Source organism: Drosophila suzukii, chromosome X, assembly GCF_043229965.1.
Source record: "Drosophila suzukii chromosome X, CBGP_Dsuzu_IsoJpt1.0, whole genome shotgun sequence".
NCBI lineage: Eukaryota > Metazoa > Arthropoda > Insecta > Diptera > Drosophilidae > Drosophila > Drosophila suzukii.
The window spans coordinates 16700438-16718158 of NC_092084.1; the positions used below are offsets into that span (position 1 = coordinate 16700438).

Below are 17721 nucleotides of genomic sequence, written 5' to 3' on the forward strand. Positions count from 1 at the left end.
GTTGAAAGCTTATTAAAAGTCAAGTCATTGAAAATTATTTTAAATAGTTAGTAGTTATAATAGTTACAATTAAATTCTTGAAAGAGAAAAAAATATCTCAAAGAATAACGAAGATAAAAAATTTTAAAATCACTCCAAATTCCTCAGAAAAATCATCTACTAATTAGTTTCATTTGTTGACTTTGAAGAATTTTAATCGTTGAACTGCCTTTATCTATACTAAAAATATCAAGCATTTAAGGTATTGTCAATCCAAAATCAACATTTTGAACAGCTTATGTCTGTATTTAAAAAAACGGATCAAGCGTTTTAGGTATTGTCATTCTAAGCCAATTTACAACAGCTGTTTAAAACTTATTTAAAGTTACTCAAGTCTTTGAAAATTAATTTTAAGGTAAAACATATATGTTCAAATCAAATTCTTGAAAAAAAGAAATGATCTCAAATAATAGCAAAGATAAATAATTTTAAAATCCCTCAAACTTCCTCATCTATTAATTAGTCTTATTTGTTGACTTTGAAGAATCTTAATCACTGAACTGCAAAAAAAAACACATTCGCGCACTCAAACAGCCAGCTGTGGATTCCGTCTTGCAGCGATGATTGATGAATGATGATTGATGATTTTCGATTCTGCATTCGATCGGCGAGCGGTTGCGACCTGAATCACCGGCTGGGAAATGCGTCAGGTGTGCTAATTGGTTTCCCAGCTCTGGATCTGGATTTGGATTTGTATTTGGATTTGGATGTGGATATCGGTCTGCTGGTGAATTTCGGCATCTGGATCCGAATCTTTCTAGCGATCTTCGTTGGGCGACGGACTGCCTGACTGTTGCGGAGGAAATCCCTGCACTTGACTCGTCGTCGACGGGATAAAGTCATTTGTGGGCTGCTGCCGACGTCGCTGCTCCGCGAAGGATATGGCCTCCGAAAAAGCCGCCCCGTGTTGTCCTGGACGTTGTTTTATTTTTCGGAGAAAGCGGGGTGTCGACGAGCGGATGGCGACCTTCAGTGCGCCGACTCCCTGACTGTTATACTGTAATACGTACACCCCGTTTGGGGGTTGGGAATACCATAATTTCACTTCGGCTTTTACTCCGAAAAACGGCAACGACGGCGACTGCGACGTCGACTGCAATTTTCAGTGCGTTCGAAAGTTCGACAACTTTGGAAAACTGTCAGTTGGCAGCGAACTTAGAACAGGTAGAGACGCACGTTCCGCCTGGAAAATCGGTACAAAACGGAACAGGCTAGAAAGGAACACACAACAACACAACTCCCCGAAAACTCCCCTTCAATATTGTATTTGTGTATATATTGGGGGTATAGGAAAAGCCGAAGGTTCTACTGTTGGTTGTTGTTGTTCCCCGTTGGCTGTGTGGGGTTCGGAAAACGTGCGTCGACGTCGACAGCGACTGAAAAACGGCGACTGAAACGGCGACGATGTAAAATTTTATTACCCCAAACGCATCGAGCAGTCGGGTTTTGGACGTCCGGACTTCACCGCCGCCTCGCTGCGACGCCAGACTTTTATTGCAGCTGCCATATAGAGTGGGTACAATTCCATGGTCAGGCCCGGAGATCCCAAAAAAAAAAAAAAAACTTTCTGAAGACGGACACAAACTTTTTCCAGAGTGCGGCATAAAAGTGCAAAAGTTTTTGTTCGCAGCGCCCACAAACTAAAAGAAAAACTTCGCCGCCGCGCAAAAAACCCCCTCTCTCTAAAAAAAAAACAAAAACAAAACAAAAAGTAAACCCAGTGCAATGCAATGCAAGCTGAAACCCAGAAATATAATAAACAAATACTGAAAAGTGCGTGGTCTATTTGAAATCGAGTATACGCCCCGTTAGCCGGCTTAAGTTTAACGGAAACTCTAAACATTCGACGATATCACCGCCGTCGCGTTGACAAAAAGTGAGTTGAGTGTTTGTTTGTTTGTTTTTTTTTTCGTAACTGTTTACCCAGTTTTAGTTTGGCTTCTTTTTTTTGTATTGGTGATATAAAATCCCAAATTAATCCGGAGTGTTTGTGTGGATTAATAAATCGCAACATCAGCATAATCAGCCAGCAGCCGCATCATTATCAGCTAAATAAACAAAAAACAAACAGAGGCCTTGAAAGAATGGCTCACAAAAAAGTGCAGAGTGTTTAAATAACAACAAATCGAAAACTAAATCCAAATACAAATCCAAATCGCTAAGACAACAAAATCGAAAACCAAAATCGAAACAGAAACAGAATTCACCAAATAGGTAAAGTTCACATATAAGTATTTGAATCTTGTAATATCCCCAATAGATCTTGCAATTTTTTGTATCGAACTGAAAACTGACAGTCTTTATATATGAATACATATATATTGTATATACTATATACCATGCTGATCCTCACCCAGACCCGCCCCCAGCCCCTGTGAAGGCAAAAATTTAAAAATAAAAAACATATGTATTTAGAAAAACCAACAAGAACGAGAAAATCAAGCAAATGAGTAAAAACAAAAAAATGGAAAACAAAAAACAATAGAATACAAGTAAAAGAAATTCAATGCAACAAGAATAATCACATTGAGAATTTGAAAAACAAAATTGAATATTGAGCTTACTGAAATCGTGAATCTTTTTTATCCCACACATTTAGGTGGTTCAAGCTCATATTTATCCATTGACTCAGGGCAATCTTTTTTCAATATATTAAGGTGATTTAGAATAATGAAGAAGTGCAGCGGGGGTTTCTATGGTTGTACAATCGTCTTAGTGTAGGATCTTGTTTTTATAAATATGCGTAGAAATGCCCCAGTGGCGGATCCAGAATTTTGTTGTGGGGGGATAGAACAAAAATTTGTTGAGTAGAAATCTAAAAATTTTGAATAACGTATACCTTTTAACACGAGTGGGGGATCTATCCCCTTTATCCCCCCGTGGATCCGCGCATGAAATACCCCCAATTAAGGCTAAGAATTATTTTAGGTGTCAAACCAATATTTTTTACAACCTCTTAATATCATAGTTTATGGTTTATGACACCATTAAACTAAGCACAAGCAATCAATCCATAAAAAAAGAAGTTTATTATTCTGAAACAATCTTTCAGATTGATGAAATACATAAACATTAACTTCAAAAAATTTCCTTAGTAAAATTTAGCATTTACTTTAGTGATATATTCTTTCGGAAAATCATGGCATAGTTGGTTAATAAGTTGGTTTTATGTTTCTAAATTAAAAAAATAATCTAAATCATATTGAATACTTTTTTTTTTAGATAGTAAGACATTTGTACTTGACCATTTTGAATTAGTTTTCATTATAAACTTTATATATCCTGAAACAAGCTTCTTGATATCTCGATGAGAATTGGGCAACCGTTTTACAACTTAAAAAATTATGAAGCTGTGTTAAATGGTCACACGGTATTGGTTTCGATTTGCTAAAGTTCCAAAGAATTTCTTTGCAAAAATCTTGTTTGTTTAGGTACCTTCAGTTCGGTTCCAAGACAAACTTCCGATAACATTCTTTTGTATATACTATAAGGTAGCTGGGTTTCGATTTTGTTTAGTCTGGAGGGCAAACGCGATAACAGAGGCTAATTAGCTTGGATTTTAGCTGGAGAAGCTCCCAAACGATAATGATGATGTTGCAAAGGTTGAATATCCACATAAACAACTCCGCTCCCAACAAACATTAGCTTAAATTTCGTTTGAATTTTCATCTGATCAGCGGAGCTGAAGAGCCGGAAAAGCCGCAAGAGCTGGGAGTGTTGGAAAAGCTGCATAGCCACCGGGAAAATGGCGCTTTCCAAGCGGCCCCTCACAAAGGACACGCCCCTGTCCGAAAGCAATGGCAACCACACCAATGGCAATGATCACGAGACCTCCATCAAGCGGCGCAAGCGTTGCAGTCGCGACGAGGACTCCAATCTGAACATCAATAACAACAATAATAATAATACAAATAACAATAATAATAATAACAATAACAACAACTTGCCACAGAAGAAACGCAAACAGGGCGGTCACATTGCCGACAGTCCGGACAGTCCCACCTGCCCATCCTTGCCCGCTCCCTTGGCCAAAGGCAACACGGATGCGGACCAGGACGATGAGACCCTCATCCGGGAAACGCAGGCCGCACTGAAAAGCCTCTCCGGCAGTTGGCCCGACTCCCGCGGCAATCTGTATCGGCTACAGGAACAGGACGAGAATCCACCGCCCTTCCAGAACCTCTTCGAGGAGAAGCAAAAGTATGAGGCCATCAGCAATCCTTGCCATGCCATCCAAGCCAGCTCAACAAATCCAAATCCCACGCTCTTCTCACGTTTCCACAGACAAAAGGAGAACGACCAGGCGCGCCTGAATGCCAGTGGTTTGGACGGACGTGGCAAGATCAAGGACCAGGATGCGGATTTGGATGCCGATGCCGATGCGGAGCTGGAGGACACCTCATCATCGGCCTCCGGTCAAGGGGTCTATGCCCAGGCGGCATCGGCCTTCAAGCCACCGATTGACATTATCAAACGGAATTATGTGGCCGCGGCTCATGCCCATTATAGTGCCTATAATGCGGCCGCTGCAGCGGAATCAGCAGCGGGATTGGCCTATTATGGTTATGCCGCTGCCGCCGCCGCCAGTCAACAGCAACAGCAACACCAGCAGCAGCAACAGCAACATCTCAGTACCGCCTTCGATATTGCCAGCCAACTGGGCGAGAAGCCGCGTCCAAAGGAACCCATGGCCGATGGCAAACAGTACACCATACTCCAGCCGGCGGGCATTGGAAGTCGGGCGGCATCTGTGATGCAGGATATTGCATCGCGTGAGGGCGTTGTGGGCGTACCGCTCGTGGCCACGCCCCCAACGACAGCGGCGGGCAGTCCAGTGGCAGCGCTACCAGCGGCCGGACCTTCGACTCCTTCGACACCGGCGCCCAGTTATTCGCCGGGTAGCCAGAATCGCGGTAAGTGGTCCAAAATAGTAAGCCATACAAAAAAAATCCAAAGAGAAATTGAGTGATTTCCCCCGGTTGTTGACTATGAAGAGTTGGTTGTGCTTCGCTGTGACTCTGCTGTGAATCGATGGAAAGAATCGGACTTCTAATCCCGTGAAACTGTACTGTGAAGTGACTTGGCCATACAAGTGCTGTGATCAAGCTGGAAAACGAAGAAACACTGCTGTAAACAGAACTGAGTTTTAATGTGATGTGTGAACAGGGCTTAAAGCAGTGTTGTAAATAGCACAATAATTCAAATATAAATAGTATTGTATATGCTTTGATCAGTGTTGTAGGCAGCACTGTGAATTGCTATTAAAAGTATTATAAAATATATTTCTGTAAGCCGTGTTATAAACTGCACTGTGATCCGCCGAAAAACAGTGTTGTAAGCGGCATTGTTATTCTGCAACCAAAACTACCATAAAAGTTTAGAAAAGTTCTGTAAACATTATTATGTCATTATTATAAACAGTTCTGTAAACAGCAATGTAAACGAAATGTTCTTAAATCACTTGTGGGCCAATTAATGGATGCAGTACAGTCTAGCGCAGTGTTGAGCAGCTAGTTAACCTGCGATTCGATGTGGTTCGTTTGGGTTTCCGTTTTCGGTTCGACTGAACGATCGGCTGATGTGCGAGACTTCTTGTTGCATTGAGTTTACCACTTCAATTGGCAAAATCTGAACAAAGTCCCCTGTCCCCACCGCCCCCCAAAACCAACCGACTAACCACTTCCCCCCATTTAAGAGAGACAGAGACAGAAAGAGAGAGATTGTATGTGAGTAAATGATTCTTCTGATGTCTGATATGTGTGTGATCATTTTCCCGAAATACAAAACAAAAAACAGAGAGAGACACTCAATTTGCCAACATTATGACGATTATTATACCGCTGGCTTTTGTTGCTATTATTATTATTATTTGCACAGAACCCCTGCTCCTTAACCCCACATATCTAAAAATAAAACCCTTTTTGCAGCTCATTCAGCAGCCAAAAAGACATTAAGCGATTTTGTCGTTATGAAAATGGGATCGCTGAGGATGGGATGGGAGGGGTTTGTATTTTTGGTTGGAATTGGAGGCTGGAGTTGGGGCTTCAAGCGCACAACAACTAATGGCTTGTAAACCCTTTATGCCACACACAACTCGGAGGCACATGGACAGACATCTTTTGGTTGAGTGCCTGAGCCTTGAGCTTTGCCATCTACTAATTTCGCAGTACAATTTCCACAATTTCAACAGACGTTATGACGATGACGATGAAAAGGGGTGGGCGGGGTAAGTGGGTGTGGCATGATTAGATATAAAGCATTATGAGCACGTTTTCCTTCAAAAACCACTTTTGCATATTTATTTTGTCATTATGTTTTGGCATTAATATGCTTAGCCCGCATCAGAGGAGCTCCAGCTTCATCCTGCGTGTGTATGTCCTTGGTATTCATATAATTTGAATGACTTTTTAAATAGTTGACGGAAGCCTTAGACTCTAAAACTCGCTGCGTATACGTAATAAGTCATTAGCGTGCGGCAGGCCTTATTGTTATTGTTTTAGCCTCTTTGCTAATGTGGCTTATTAGGCTTAACCCTTTAGAAGTTGTGTGTTTTTGTGTGTGTGTCTGGTTTCTAGACTGCTCTCAATCTTTAGTTTTCCCTCTGTACTTTATTTTTATTTTTTTTGGTTTTACCACACACACACTCGGGGAATTTTCTAATGCACAAACACTTAGACCCCAGCCCCTTGGCTTTGTTTTAATTAAATTCTAATTAGAGACGAGAGTCGGTCCTTTTACCTTTACTTGCTTCCACGGCAGCTGCAGTTTGACATTTCGCCCGGCCACGTAATAGACAAAAACAGGAGTAAAATATTTCGAAAAATATTTCATTAACCAACCCCCCTCATATCACGCACAACATACATCAGAATATCAGAATAACAGGGGGCTTGGCATTTTATCTTCGAGGAGTTGCGCTTAGAAAGCGACCAAGTTTTTTGGGTCTGGTCTGGTTTGGTTGGGTTTGATTTTTGAAGCTGTCTCGAAACCCCTTCCCGAATTCCCCTTCGGCTGACTGTCATGTGTGCGTGAGCTTTTTAAAGTAAATAATGCAAAGCTGTTTTCCATCAAATTTTAATTAATTATTTAGGGTAAAAGAATTCGTGTTGCCTGCTGCTGTTGATGATGATGCTACTGCTGCTGTTTTCTCTATCGCATTGCTGTTTTTTAAGGTTCTCTTTTTTCCGGGGGGTTCTACGTCAACTTGTCTCTCGCTGTCGCCTGCCATATAATTAATTAGAAAATATTCACCCACGTACTCATTCCACCCGTCTCATTCTGGCATATAACTTCGCTCTTCTTCGTTGAATTTAAGTTTTTACTGTTAATTGGTTAATTGTAGATGGCGCCAAATGCCCCACGCCACATTGTATGGGCCAAGGACATGTCACCGGATTGTATTCGCACCATCGCAGGTACCCATCTATAAAGATTGCTTGAAGTGTGTCAGTCTCTCATACGAAACAAAAAAAAACTGTCTTTCTTCCTCTCTACATGTATGTTTCGATCTGGCAAATTTTGGGAACTTGACAGTTTGTCAGGTTGTCCGAAGCGCGATAAAGTCACCACAGAATGTAAGTTTCCCCAAGAATACAAAAAAGAAATACTTCCGTTTCGCATGCCCGTGTATGCCTTGTAGTCGCTCTATCTCTGTCTGTCACTCTTTCTCCGACTCTGTCTTTGTCTCTCTAACTGTCAATCTGTCTCCTGTTCTTTTCTCCCTGTCTCCGCCTTTGTATCTCTTAGCGAAGTCTTGAGTGTGAATGTTCGATGTGTCTGAGCGGTCTAACTTTCAGATTATTTTCAACTTCTGTCTTAAATCTATACCTTCAAATATATTTTAGAATCTTCGTTAGTTCTAATTCTTTTCCTAGCTCTTCCTTTTAGATTAACATTCAGTTAACTAAAACTTATACTTCTTTTACATACATGTTTTGTAGAATAATGCTTTATTAAATTATTACTTGTTTTGTTCCTTCACATATGTATAACCCCAAATGGAAAAGACATATAATCGGATTTTATTATAATCTTCCAGATTTTCTAATATATTTAAACCCTATATTTTAAGTTTCAATATATTAATTTTTTCAGTTTTCTTTCACATTGTGTAAGAAATCTCCATAAGTTATATATTGATTAGCTTTTTTCTTTATATTATATTTATAAAAAAATGGTATGGGTTAAGTAGTATCTGTTGAAAATAATAAAAGTCTCTACTTCTATCTGTCGCCTTTCATCTTTGCATGATCTTAGAAGGATCTAGACTTAGACTACAGTGATAGAGAACTGAGTTCTGTTGTAAAATTGCATGTAGTGTAGCATTAGCTACTGAGGTGGACTGGTTCTACGAGATCTTTCTCTGAATCGAGAGTGTTTATGATTCGACCTGATAGAGGATCTCTTTCTGGCTCTCTCTCTCTCTATTTCTCTCTATCTGTCTGTCTCCTTCTCTGTCCCTGTCTGTGGAATGCCTTGTTGTTGTAGTCGTGATCTCGATGATCCTGTGAAATTGATAACTCCCAATGCACTTGCAGTGCTGGCTTTGCACGAGCAGATCCTGAAATGCCCCACGCCCGGGTGCAACGGTCGTGGCCACGTGCAGCCGCATCGCAGCGTGCACCGCAGCCTCTCCGGCTGTCCGCGGGCCGTAAGGCGCTCCGGCGGAACCAGCCGCCGTCCGGGAGCAGCACCACTAGCATCAACAGCAGGTGAACCACTCTAGCCACTCCGGCCACTCGAGCTATTAAGATCAAACTGTTCTCAGATTGCGTGTGAAAGAAAAAACCTCCCCCCCCCCATTTGAAACTCACTTTTACTTTCTTCCGATATGGTCTAATCCCATCTCTATAACGCCCTTTTCTCTGTTCTATCGCTCCATGTCTTGCTCTGCTCTTTCTCGCCCCTTCTAGCCGATTTGGATAAACATGAGAAGGAACTGCATCCGCTGGACAAACTGAAGCTGGCCTCCAATCACTATCTGAACAATAACAACAGCAACTGCATCAACAACAACAGCACGAAATCTCTGAGTGGCGCCCCAACGATGCCAATTATCAAATCTGAATACAGTCCTGTAGCCAGTATTAAATCGGAGTATAATAAGAGCCCCATGCACTCGTATCTCTCGGGGGATGCGGCCACGCCCGCTCCCACCGCCCCCTCGTCGGCGAGTGCCGCCCAAGCGCCGCGTTCCGGTTCGGCGAGCGGTACAGCGGCCTCAAATGGTGAGAACAACCTGCATGCACCGCATCTGAGTCGCTTTGTGGGTCTCCAGAGTCCGCCGCATCAGCCACATCTCAATCCTCATGGCCACCACCAGCAGCAACAGCAACAACAGCAGCAGCAACAACAGCAGCAGCAGCAACAGCAACAGCAGCAGCAGCAACAGCAGCAGCAACAACAGCAGCAACACACGTTGCATCAGCAGAGGGGACCCTTCATAGAGGGCAATGATGTGCCCGATCCTTCAGCCACTTATCACTCGGAACACCAGCAACAGCAGCAGCAGCAACAGCAACAGCAGCAACAAGCCGACGAGCGACAGCAGCAATATGAGCAAATGCGATATGCCCAGAGTCATGTGACCGTCGGTCCTGGTGGTGAATTAATGGCGCCCAACGGAGGGGAACTATCGCCGGGCACGGCGAGAAGCGCCTATGAAGCTCATCCAGGACATCCGCATCCACACCCCGGACATCCGCATCCACATCCGCCCGTCTCGCTGAGCTCCCTCAGCTCGCCAGCCTTTACGGTGGATGCCGTGACGGCGGTCAGCGGTGCGGGCTTCGAGCGGTACGATCCCAGCGGCGTCTGTTGTCCCAGCAACGGTCAAAGGTCAACGGCGGCCACAGCGGCGACGGCAGCGGGCGCCTCGGCGGCAGCGGCTGCCTATCATTATCTGCCCCAAACCACCGACGAGATGCAGGCTCAACAGCAGAAGTATCTGCAGGAGCAGCAACTCATGCTGGCCAAGGCCGAGCACGAGGAGTTGGCCAACGGGGGTCAGCCCCTATATCCGCGGCCCATGTATCACTATGATCCCACAATGGGCCCACTGCCGCCGGGCTTTTCGGCCATTAATCTCTCGGTTAAAATGGCCGCCGCTCAGGCAGCAGCTGCAGCAGCCGCCTACCAAAATCAGCAGCAGCAACAACAGCAGCAGCAGCAACAGCAACAGCAGCAACACCACCAGCAACAGCAGCAACAACAGCAGCAACAGCAGCAGCACGGCAAGCAGAGCAGCTCGCCCGCCCCCAATGTGGGCGGTGTGCCGGCGGTGGATCTCAGTGGTTCCACCTCGGTGACGAGCAGCAGTCCGCACGGTTTCAATTCGCCAGCCTCGCACAACCAGTATACCGCCCAGCGGATGGGCAACGGCAGTCCGCAGCCAGGAGCCAGTCCGAACATAGCCAGTCCCCAGGTGCCCAGTCCCCAGGGACAGACGCTGGACCTCAGCGTCACCCGTTTGCCCCACAGGTGGGTCATTAACATATCTTGAATCACTCATACATACATTTGAAAAATAGATATACGTGGGCTTGAAATCACTTCATTTTAGGTGTCTAAAAGTATGCAACAATGTATTTTAAACTCAGAAGTGCAATGGATTCATATAGAAATAGTGCATACTTTTAGACACCTAAAATGACATTTAAAAGACACGATTTGAAAACCCTAGTGAACCATGTGTAACTAATTACCTGACTTGTCTCTCCGCAGCATTATTACGAGTCCGCAGTACGGCGCCGATGGCCTGGTGGTGGGTCATGCCCAGGGTTTCGTGAGTGGGGCGACAGGACCCCTGGGTCCAGGCAATGGTGGACCACCACGGTCGCCGCAAATGGAACCGGTAGACTTCAGCGGGCCTCCAAGACCCCTGGGCTTCGGCCTGGTGGGACACATCAGCGGTCCGCGACCCTATAGCCGCGAGTCCACGCCGGATAGCGGCGGCTCTCATTATATCGAAACGTATCGGGATCCCAGTGGTAAGTCAAGAAATCTTTAATAAATAAACTTGACAAACATTTGACAAATGATGCAAAAAAGTATGCTGTGATAAATATAAAGAGTCCTTTCTGTATTCAAACTTTTGTTTTGCGGATATAGTTGCATACTTTTGGGGAATTTTTAAAATGTTTCCAATTTTTAAGGGTTTAGTGCCATTTTTTAAGGATAACACCTCAGAAGTAGTTAAATTTGAAACCTTCTACCTTTGCAGGATACTCACCGCACCCCGGCTATGGGATGGTGGTCCAATCGGATTATCCGCCAGCTGGATACCACGGCTACGGTCCAGCTGCATACCAATGCAGTAATCCATACGCCACCGCCGTCGGACCCGGTGGCTATCCCACGCCCGTTTCCGGCGGATACTCGCCCAGTCCGGCCACCTGCTACTCGATGCCACCGCCACAGCACATCCCGCAGCACGACAAGTCCAAGGACGGGTAAGTTTCCCCATAGTCGATTGATATATACTCCCATTCCCAGTGTGGTTAATGATTCATATAATAATTGGACGAAAATTGTCCATCCATCTATGTTTTGGCTATCGCTTCCATCTCGCCATCCGTCTCTGTCATAAGAAGACAACACCTGGAGCTTATATAGTGTGCCCTTTATTGGAACTTCTACTACAGAGGTTTCTAAAATTTCGCTTGAAAGACCATAAAAGCAACCTCTAAAGTAAAGCCATTAGTGTTTCATCATTATTACATAATACATTATAATTTATCTACCTTTTGGAACTGACTCATTTTGTCGGTAATCTTACCATATTCACATCAAATCTAACAAATCAAGCACCAAGCTTAAATTGTAACCTAAGTTTTAGAACTGTCAGCTTCCCTTAAATTCCCTTGTCTTTATGAATTCAATGCGATAGTTGTCAAACGAAATGCAGTACTTGGCTTAAGCTTTGAGTCTTTCGTGGACTCCTTGGTGGACACTAAAGCCCAGGGTCGAGAGACTTTAATATTTATGATTACGACCGAAAGTGGCCGCAGAGCGGTCGTAAAACCAGCACCCCAGCCATCCCATGATTAAATGAAACTTTAAAACCGAAAGTTTCAAGTCCAAAGTCTTAGCCGCACGAACAGACACAAAGACATATGGAGGTTTCCTTATCTGAGGACCAGCAGTTGGCCTGTTTTTAGATCCAGGTTGATGGTTTTGGGTCATTCACTAATCCGACGACCCTTCCCCTCTTCTTTTTGCCAGATTGACGGGCTGCTCGCGTTCGGACCGCAATCATCTGCAATCGCACTCGCAGGAGCTCAAGTGCCCAACACCCGGATGCGATGGCTCCGGACACGTGACGGGCAACTACTCCTCACATCGCAGCCTCTCAGGCTGTCCAAGAGCCAACAAGCCGAAGAGCAAGCCACGCGATGGTCAGGATTCGGAACCTCTTCGCTGTCCCATTCCAGGATGCGATGGTTCCGGCCATTCCACCGGCAAGTTCCTCTCCCACAGAAGGTAGGTACCCCCAGGTCTTGGTTGGCTTTAGTCCAAAATGGCATATCCCTTTGTTTATTCTTCAGTGCTTCGGGCTGTCCGATTGCCAATCGGAACAAGATGCGCGTCCTGGAAGCCGGCGGCACTGTGGAGCAGCATAAGGCCGCTGTGGCAGCTGCCACGGCCATGAAGTTCGATGGTAAGTTAAGAACTGGAAACTTCTATATGGATTTTAACAGATCTTAAGATAAGATTGATAAGATGTTATGATCATTTTGATGAAATTTTGTATCGATTCTATCTAGATAAGGATAGTATCACTTTAATGCGGTCGCCATCTTGCTTTTTCCTCTCTTTTTAAACTTCTGAGATTTACGAACAGTGCTGTCTCTTTCTTACCCAGAGTACTAGTCGCTCGTATGTCTCTTTTTTGATTTGAAAGTCTTTTTAAAGAGAGAAAAATGATGCCTTATGAATTAACCATTCGAATATCAAAGTGATCCTATATGTTTTTCCTTAAAAACGTTCTTTTAATTTAAACTAACCTTTATTTCCACCTTTTTCCATCCTTATCTTAACAATCTTCCTTAGCCTGCACCACGGTGGGCAGCCAGGGCATCAAGAAGCCCAAGTTCGATGAGGTCACCATGGTCTATCCCAAGGGTTATACAGGTGAGTGCCCCAATCTCAGACGCTTCATCTCGCTCTCCTTTTCTCTCGCTGTCTCTCTCTTGCGTGTACTTTTCTGTTATGAACTGGGCCCAAGGCTAGTGTATACCATATCCCTCCTAGTTCGAAAAGGGGATTGGGTTATAGTGGCCTTGTCATAAAGTTAGCAACACACAAAGAAGAACAATGATAATCGATTGCACAACAAATTGGCCTGAAAATTTAATTTTGATTTCCCTTTATCCAAACTAAAAAATTATAAAAACAAATTTCAAATATCGTATTCTTCTTCTCTGTTGTTGCTCGCTTTTTTGTCTTGAACATTTTCGGTTGGAATTTTGTGTGCGTGTGCTAAAGTCAAACGAAAAAAAAGAAAGCATCAAAAGAAATGAAAAACAAAATACAAATATTCAACAAGAAATAACTTTATTTTTGGTTTTGGTTTCGGAAAATGCAACACAAAAAGAATTTCAAAAACAAGTCTAGCAAAATATTTTCGTTAAGTTTCGAAATCCTTCGAAATCCCCGAACCGACGACAACACCAAACTCCCCCGAAAACCAACCACTCACTCGAAATATCCTCTGAAAATCCTCCCGATAAACCCGGTACATAACAAGAACCCGATAATATCCAAAGACACACACACCCACAAATGCATCTGTATGGGCATGTGTGCGTGTGTGTGTGTGTGCTACGAACAAGAGAAACAAAGCAAAAGCAAAAGCAACAAAGAAGCTGATCAAAAGAGAAAGAAACAATTAAATTCCTAGTTTTAATTCTAATTTAATTCTGTGTTTCTTCTTTTCGTTTCGTTTCATGTCGTTTTTGTTGACGTTTTCTTTTAGATTACGCAACGTTTTGTATCGGTGCCGAGTATCTACTGTAAATAGAAAACGAAACCACTGAATCGCAGTCAAAACAGTCCGAATCGAAACTGAAAACTGAAACCACAACCAGCAACCAAAAATAAATGCAATGCAAAAATCCAAATGCTGCTGAATAAAAAACCAAACCAAATACAGTACAGAACCCAAAAAAAAAAAATCAAAAAAAAAAGTAAACAATTTTATGTGTCTGTATAAAAAACCGAAAGACAGCAATGCGAACAGACCACAAATTGTCATACCTACAACTCACACAAATCAGAGAATTCAAATATACAAAAAAAATGTACATACAAAAATTGCCAGGGAGTCTGTCGATCAAGGTAAGCCCGAAGATAAGATGATTAAAGTCCACTAAGTCACCAACTAATACCCACTCATTCACAAACACAGCGATACCATGACACTCATGCACAAATACACATATACTGAGTCAAATGATACTTTCCTTATATAACTCAATTGATACCAATCAATGAACAATTCCTAAACACTGTGATCCAACTAACTACTGTGATCAATCACTATAGTTGGTTGTACACGATGCAGCAGCCGTAAAGTCTGTAAGAGATTTTACCGCTGCATCGTTTATGATTAACTTTAAGGATTTATTACTAATGTACAATATATGTCCTCCACTGTAAGTGCCTCACACTATCCAAAAACCCTCACATACACCATACACACGCTACACCAACTCACACTAGTGCCAATTGAGTTGCTAGCACACGCGCACATTGACGAACCGTGGAATGCCAGACGATCGCACAGATCAAAAAGAGAAAAGACATAACAGCATATTGATCATAGATCGTAGGACCGTACCATCCGTACCACTAACGAGCCTCTGCATTGCCCTTCTCTTCACTTGGAACAGGCGGCAGCGGTTTGGACATTGTCATGGGCGGCGTGGGGAGCAGTGTCGGCGTGGGACTGGGTCTCACGGGGTCACTCGGCATCGGGGTCACCAGTAGCAGCGGCAGCAGTACCGGCGGCAATAATAACACGAACAACAGCGGCGGCAGTGGCAGCAACACCAGCGGTACCGAAAAGAATCCATCTGGCGGTGGTACCTCCTCGGGAGCCAATGGCAGCGATGATCTAAACACCCTGGAGGCCGAGATATCGGAACTTCAGCGGGAGAATGCACGTGTGGAGTCCCAGATGATGAGGCTCAAGTCCGATATCAATGCCATGGAGTCGCAGCTGAGCACCAGCGATCGGGTATGTAGGCTCAGGTTCGTTGACGGCAACAAATTATGAGACCAAGTCCATTTCCCACTAGGCTAAGCGCACGAACTTTGCAGACGATGGTCACACTGAAAGTTTTGCACCTCCCAACCCCACAGACCCCACAGACCCCTGCTCCTACTAGGAGCACCCACCGCCCTTAAAACTTTCGACTCAAACGAGACTTTGAGTGGAGTTCTTTTTACCCATAGTATCGCATTTGTTGTTTTTGAGTTTTGGTCTGTCGTCACCTGAGCGAGTTTTGTCTTGGCACTTTTCAAGGACGTCTCTAAAACTCGGGGAAAAAACAATGAACAACAAGTGAAACAAAGTAAAGTAAAGTAAAGTTAAGTAAAGTGAAATAAACTTAGGCTAAAGTTGAATCGAAAACGAGGGCGCGCGAGTGAAAAGTTTTATCAGCCGCCGACGCAGACGTTAAATTTCCTGGGATCTTTTGGGTTTTCCAGGCCCAACAACTCATATTTGCATGCAAAGAAAAAGCAAAGCATAGAGATTGAATATTACTTGGGTGCAACAGTGCGGGGCCAAGTTCAAGACCCACTAGTGATAACATTTGTTTTTAATTTCTCTAAACAATTAGCTGCTACTATCGTATCAAACTTTCCTTTGGTGTAATGAATCCACCCGAATTGCAGTGCATTTCACTCCACCCCCTGTTGACGTCAGCCAATCGGTGACGTTGCATCTCCACTGCATCGGGCGGCGAATCAGAATCGGCGGCGTCAGGGGCAGGAGGCACACACCCCTAAGCCATACACACTCGCACACCCCACACCCACGCACACGCCCAGGACTCCCTAAAGAGCGAGTGTGCCGGCGTGTGTGTGCGCTGGACATGCGCAGGCCGTGTTGCAGCCCAACAACGAGGCGCCAACAAATCGCAGGACGCCATTCGATTTGCTCCTAAAAGCTGGGAAATGGGGCGAAAAAAAAGAAAGTAAAGAAAATAAAACAGGTCCACAACGGGGCAGCAATAACTGTGCTACAAAGGCGCCGGCAGCGACGTCGACGCAGCATTAACCTTTGTGTTTTTTGGGGGCGCCCTGAGGCCCCCAATCCCCCAAAAACTCCGAAAAATCCCACTCCCTCTCTCGCTCGCTCTCGCCTGTCTCCGTCTCTTTCTGCCTGCGGTGTTCGTGCTGACTTCGTTCAGGATTCGTCTCTTTTTCCGTTTATTTTTTTTCCAACTTTCACCCCAACCCCATTTCACGTTTTTTTTTCTCCACTCCTGTGTGTGATGGCGCGTTCTTATTGGAATTCCTATACACATATGTGGCACATGAGCAGGGGTTTATGTACCCTGGGAAACCCCACCCAATCGAGTAAATTGAATACCAATTCGTGACCATCGTCTGGATTTCAACACACTAACCACTGGAGCCACTAACCATATATGTGTATTCCTTTTTTTTATGGTCTCTTTAGGAGGCTTCTCCACTGAGCGGCCATCAGCAGCAACAGCAGCGTTCCTCGGTGGCTTTGGCCTCGCCCAGCGGTCAATCGCCATTCGCCAGTGTCAGTTCCACCAGTGGCACATCCAGTGGAGCCGTGTCCAGTGGACCCACCACGAATGGCAGCGGGAACGGGAACGGGAATAACAACATTAACAGCTCTGCCACCAACGCCAACGATCTGAACCACTCGATCAGCAATTTGGCACCCAGTTCGGGGAGTAATCCCAACCAGCCCATCGATGGTGTGGGCGCCCCACCCAATGCCAATCTGAATAACTACTATGAGAGCCTGAGGAACAATGTGATCACACTGCTGGAGCATGTGCGTCTGCCGCCACCGCCACCGCCGCCGGGTGGGGCCACGCCCGGTTCCTCGGGGGCCTCGGTGGTTCATGGACTGGACAATGTGTGTGGTGGTGCCGGTGGTCAGTTGGTGGGTGGCGAGCACTCGGCGGCGGCCTATTCCACGCTCCTGCCGCCGCCACCACTCCCGTCCTCGGGTGGTGCCCCATCTGCCGGTGGTGGTGCTGGTATGTATGGGGGTGGTGGTGCTGCTGGCGCTGGTCTTCATCAGGGAGTCGGCTCGGGCAACAGCGGTGGCTTGGGATCTGGCGGAGCTGTAGGACCGCCTCCAGTGCCGCCACATCATCATCCCTACACGGTGCATCATCCCGTCAGCTATGCACATCCGCACGCCCATCCGCATGCACATCCGCATCCCCACGAGCACTTCGACTCGTATATCTCGAAACTCCAGTCGCTGTGCGTACCCCCCGATGTATATGCCCTGCCCGAAGATACGGAACGACCCGTCTACAACTCGGTGAAGCCCACAATGCACCAGGACTATGGCAAACTGATGCCGACACCCATCTAAGAACGCTGAGAATCAAAAGCCCAACACTGGTGACCCCAACATTAGAGCCACATCCCGTCCAGGGCTCAAAAAAACAAGTGTAAATA

The 17721-nt window shown here is 45.0% G+C and overlaps 1 protein-coding gene across 11 annotated transcripts; it reads left to right on the forward strand.

Moving 5' to 3' along the window:
- The first annotated feature begins 493 nt into the window (after positions 1–493).
- Positions 494–17716, forward strand: LOC108019196 (myelin transcription factor 1). Of its 11 annotated transcripts, XM_070997279.1 has the most exons (14): positions 494–1915; positions 3717–4239; positions 4324–4952; positions 7382–7454; positions 7573–7613; positions 8577–8750; positions 8952–10518; positions 10762–11027; positions 11261–11489; positions 12262–12519; positions 12585–12697; positions 13090–13170; positions 14931–15277; positions 16730–17716. In XM_070997279.1, the coding sequence occupies exons 2-14, from the start codon at positions 3785–3787 to the stop codon at positions 17633–17635; spliced, it is 5139 nt and encodes a 1712-aa protein (XP_070853380.1). In that variant the 5' UTR covers positions 494–1915; positions 3717–3784; the 3' UTR covers positions 17636–17716. The 11 variants fall into 11 exon arrangements, with proteins under 11 accessions (XP_070853380.1, XP_070853379.1, XP_070853381.1 ...); XM_070997278.1 differs by having other exon boundaries at positions 3717–4952; XM_070997280.1 differs by having other exon boundaries at positions 3717–4952; positions 14931–15291; positions 16730–16975.
- Positions 17717–17721: the final 5 nt, after the last annotated feature.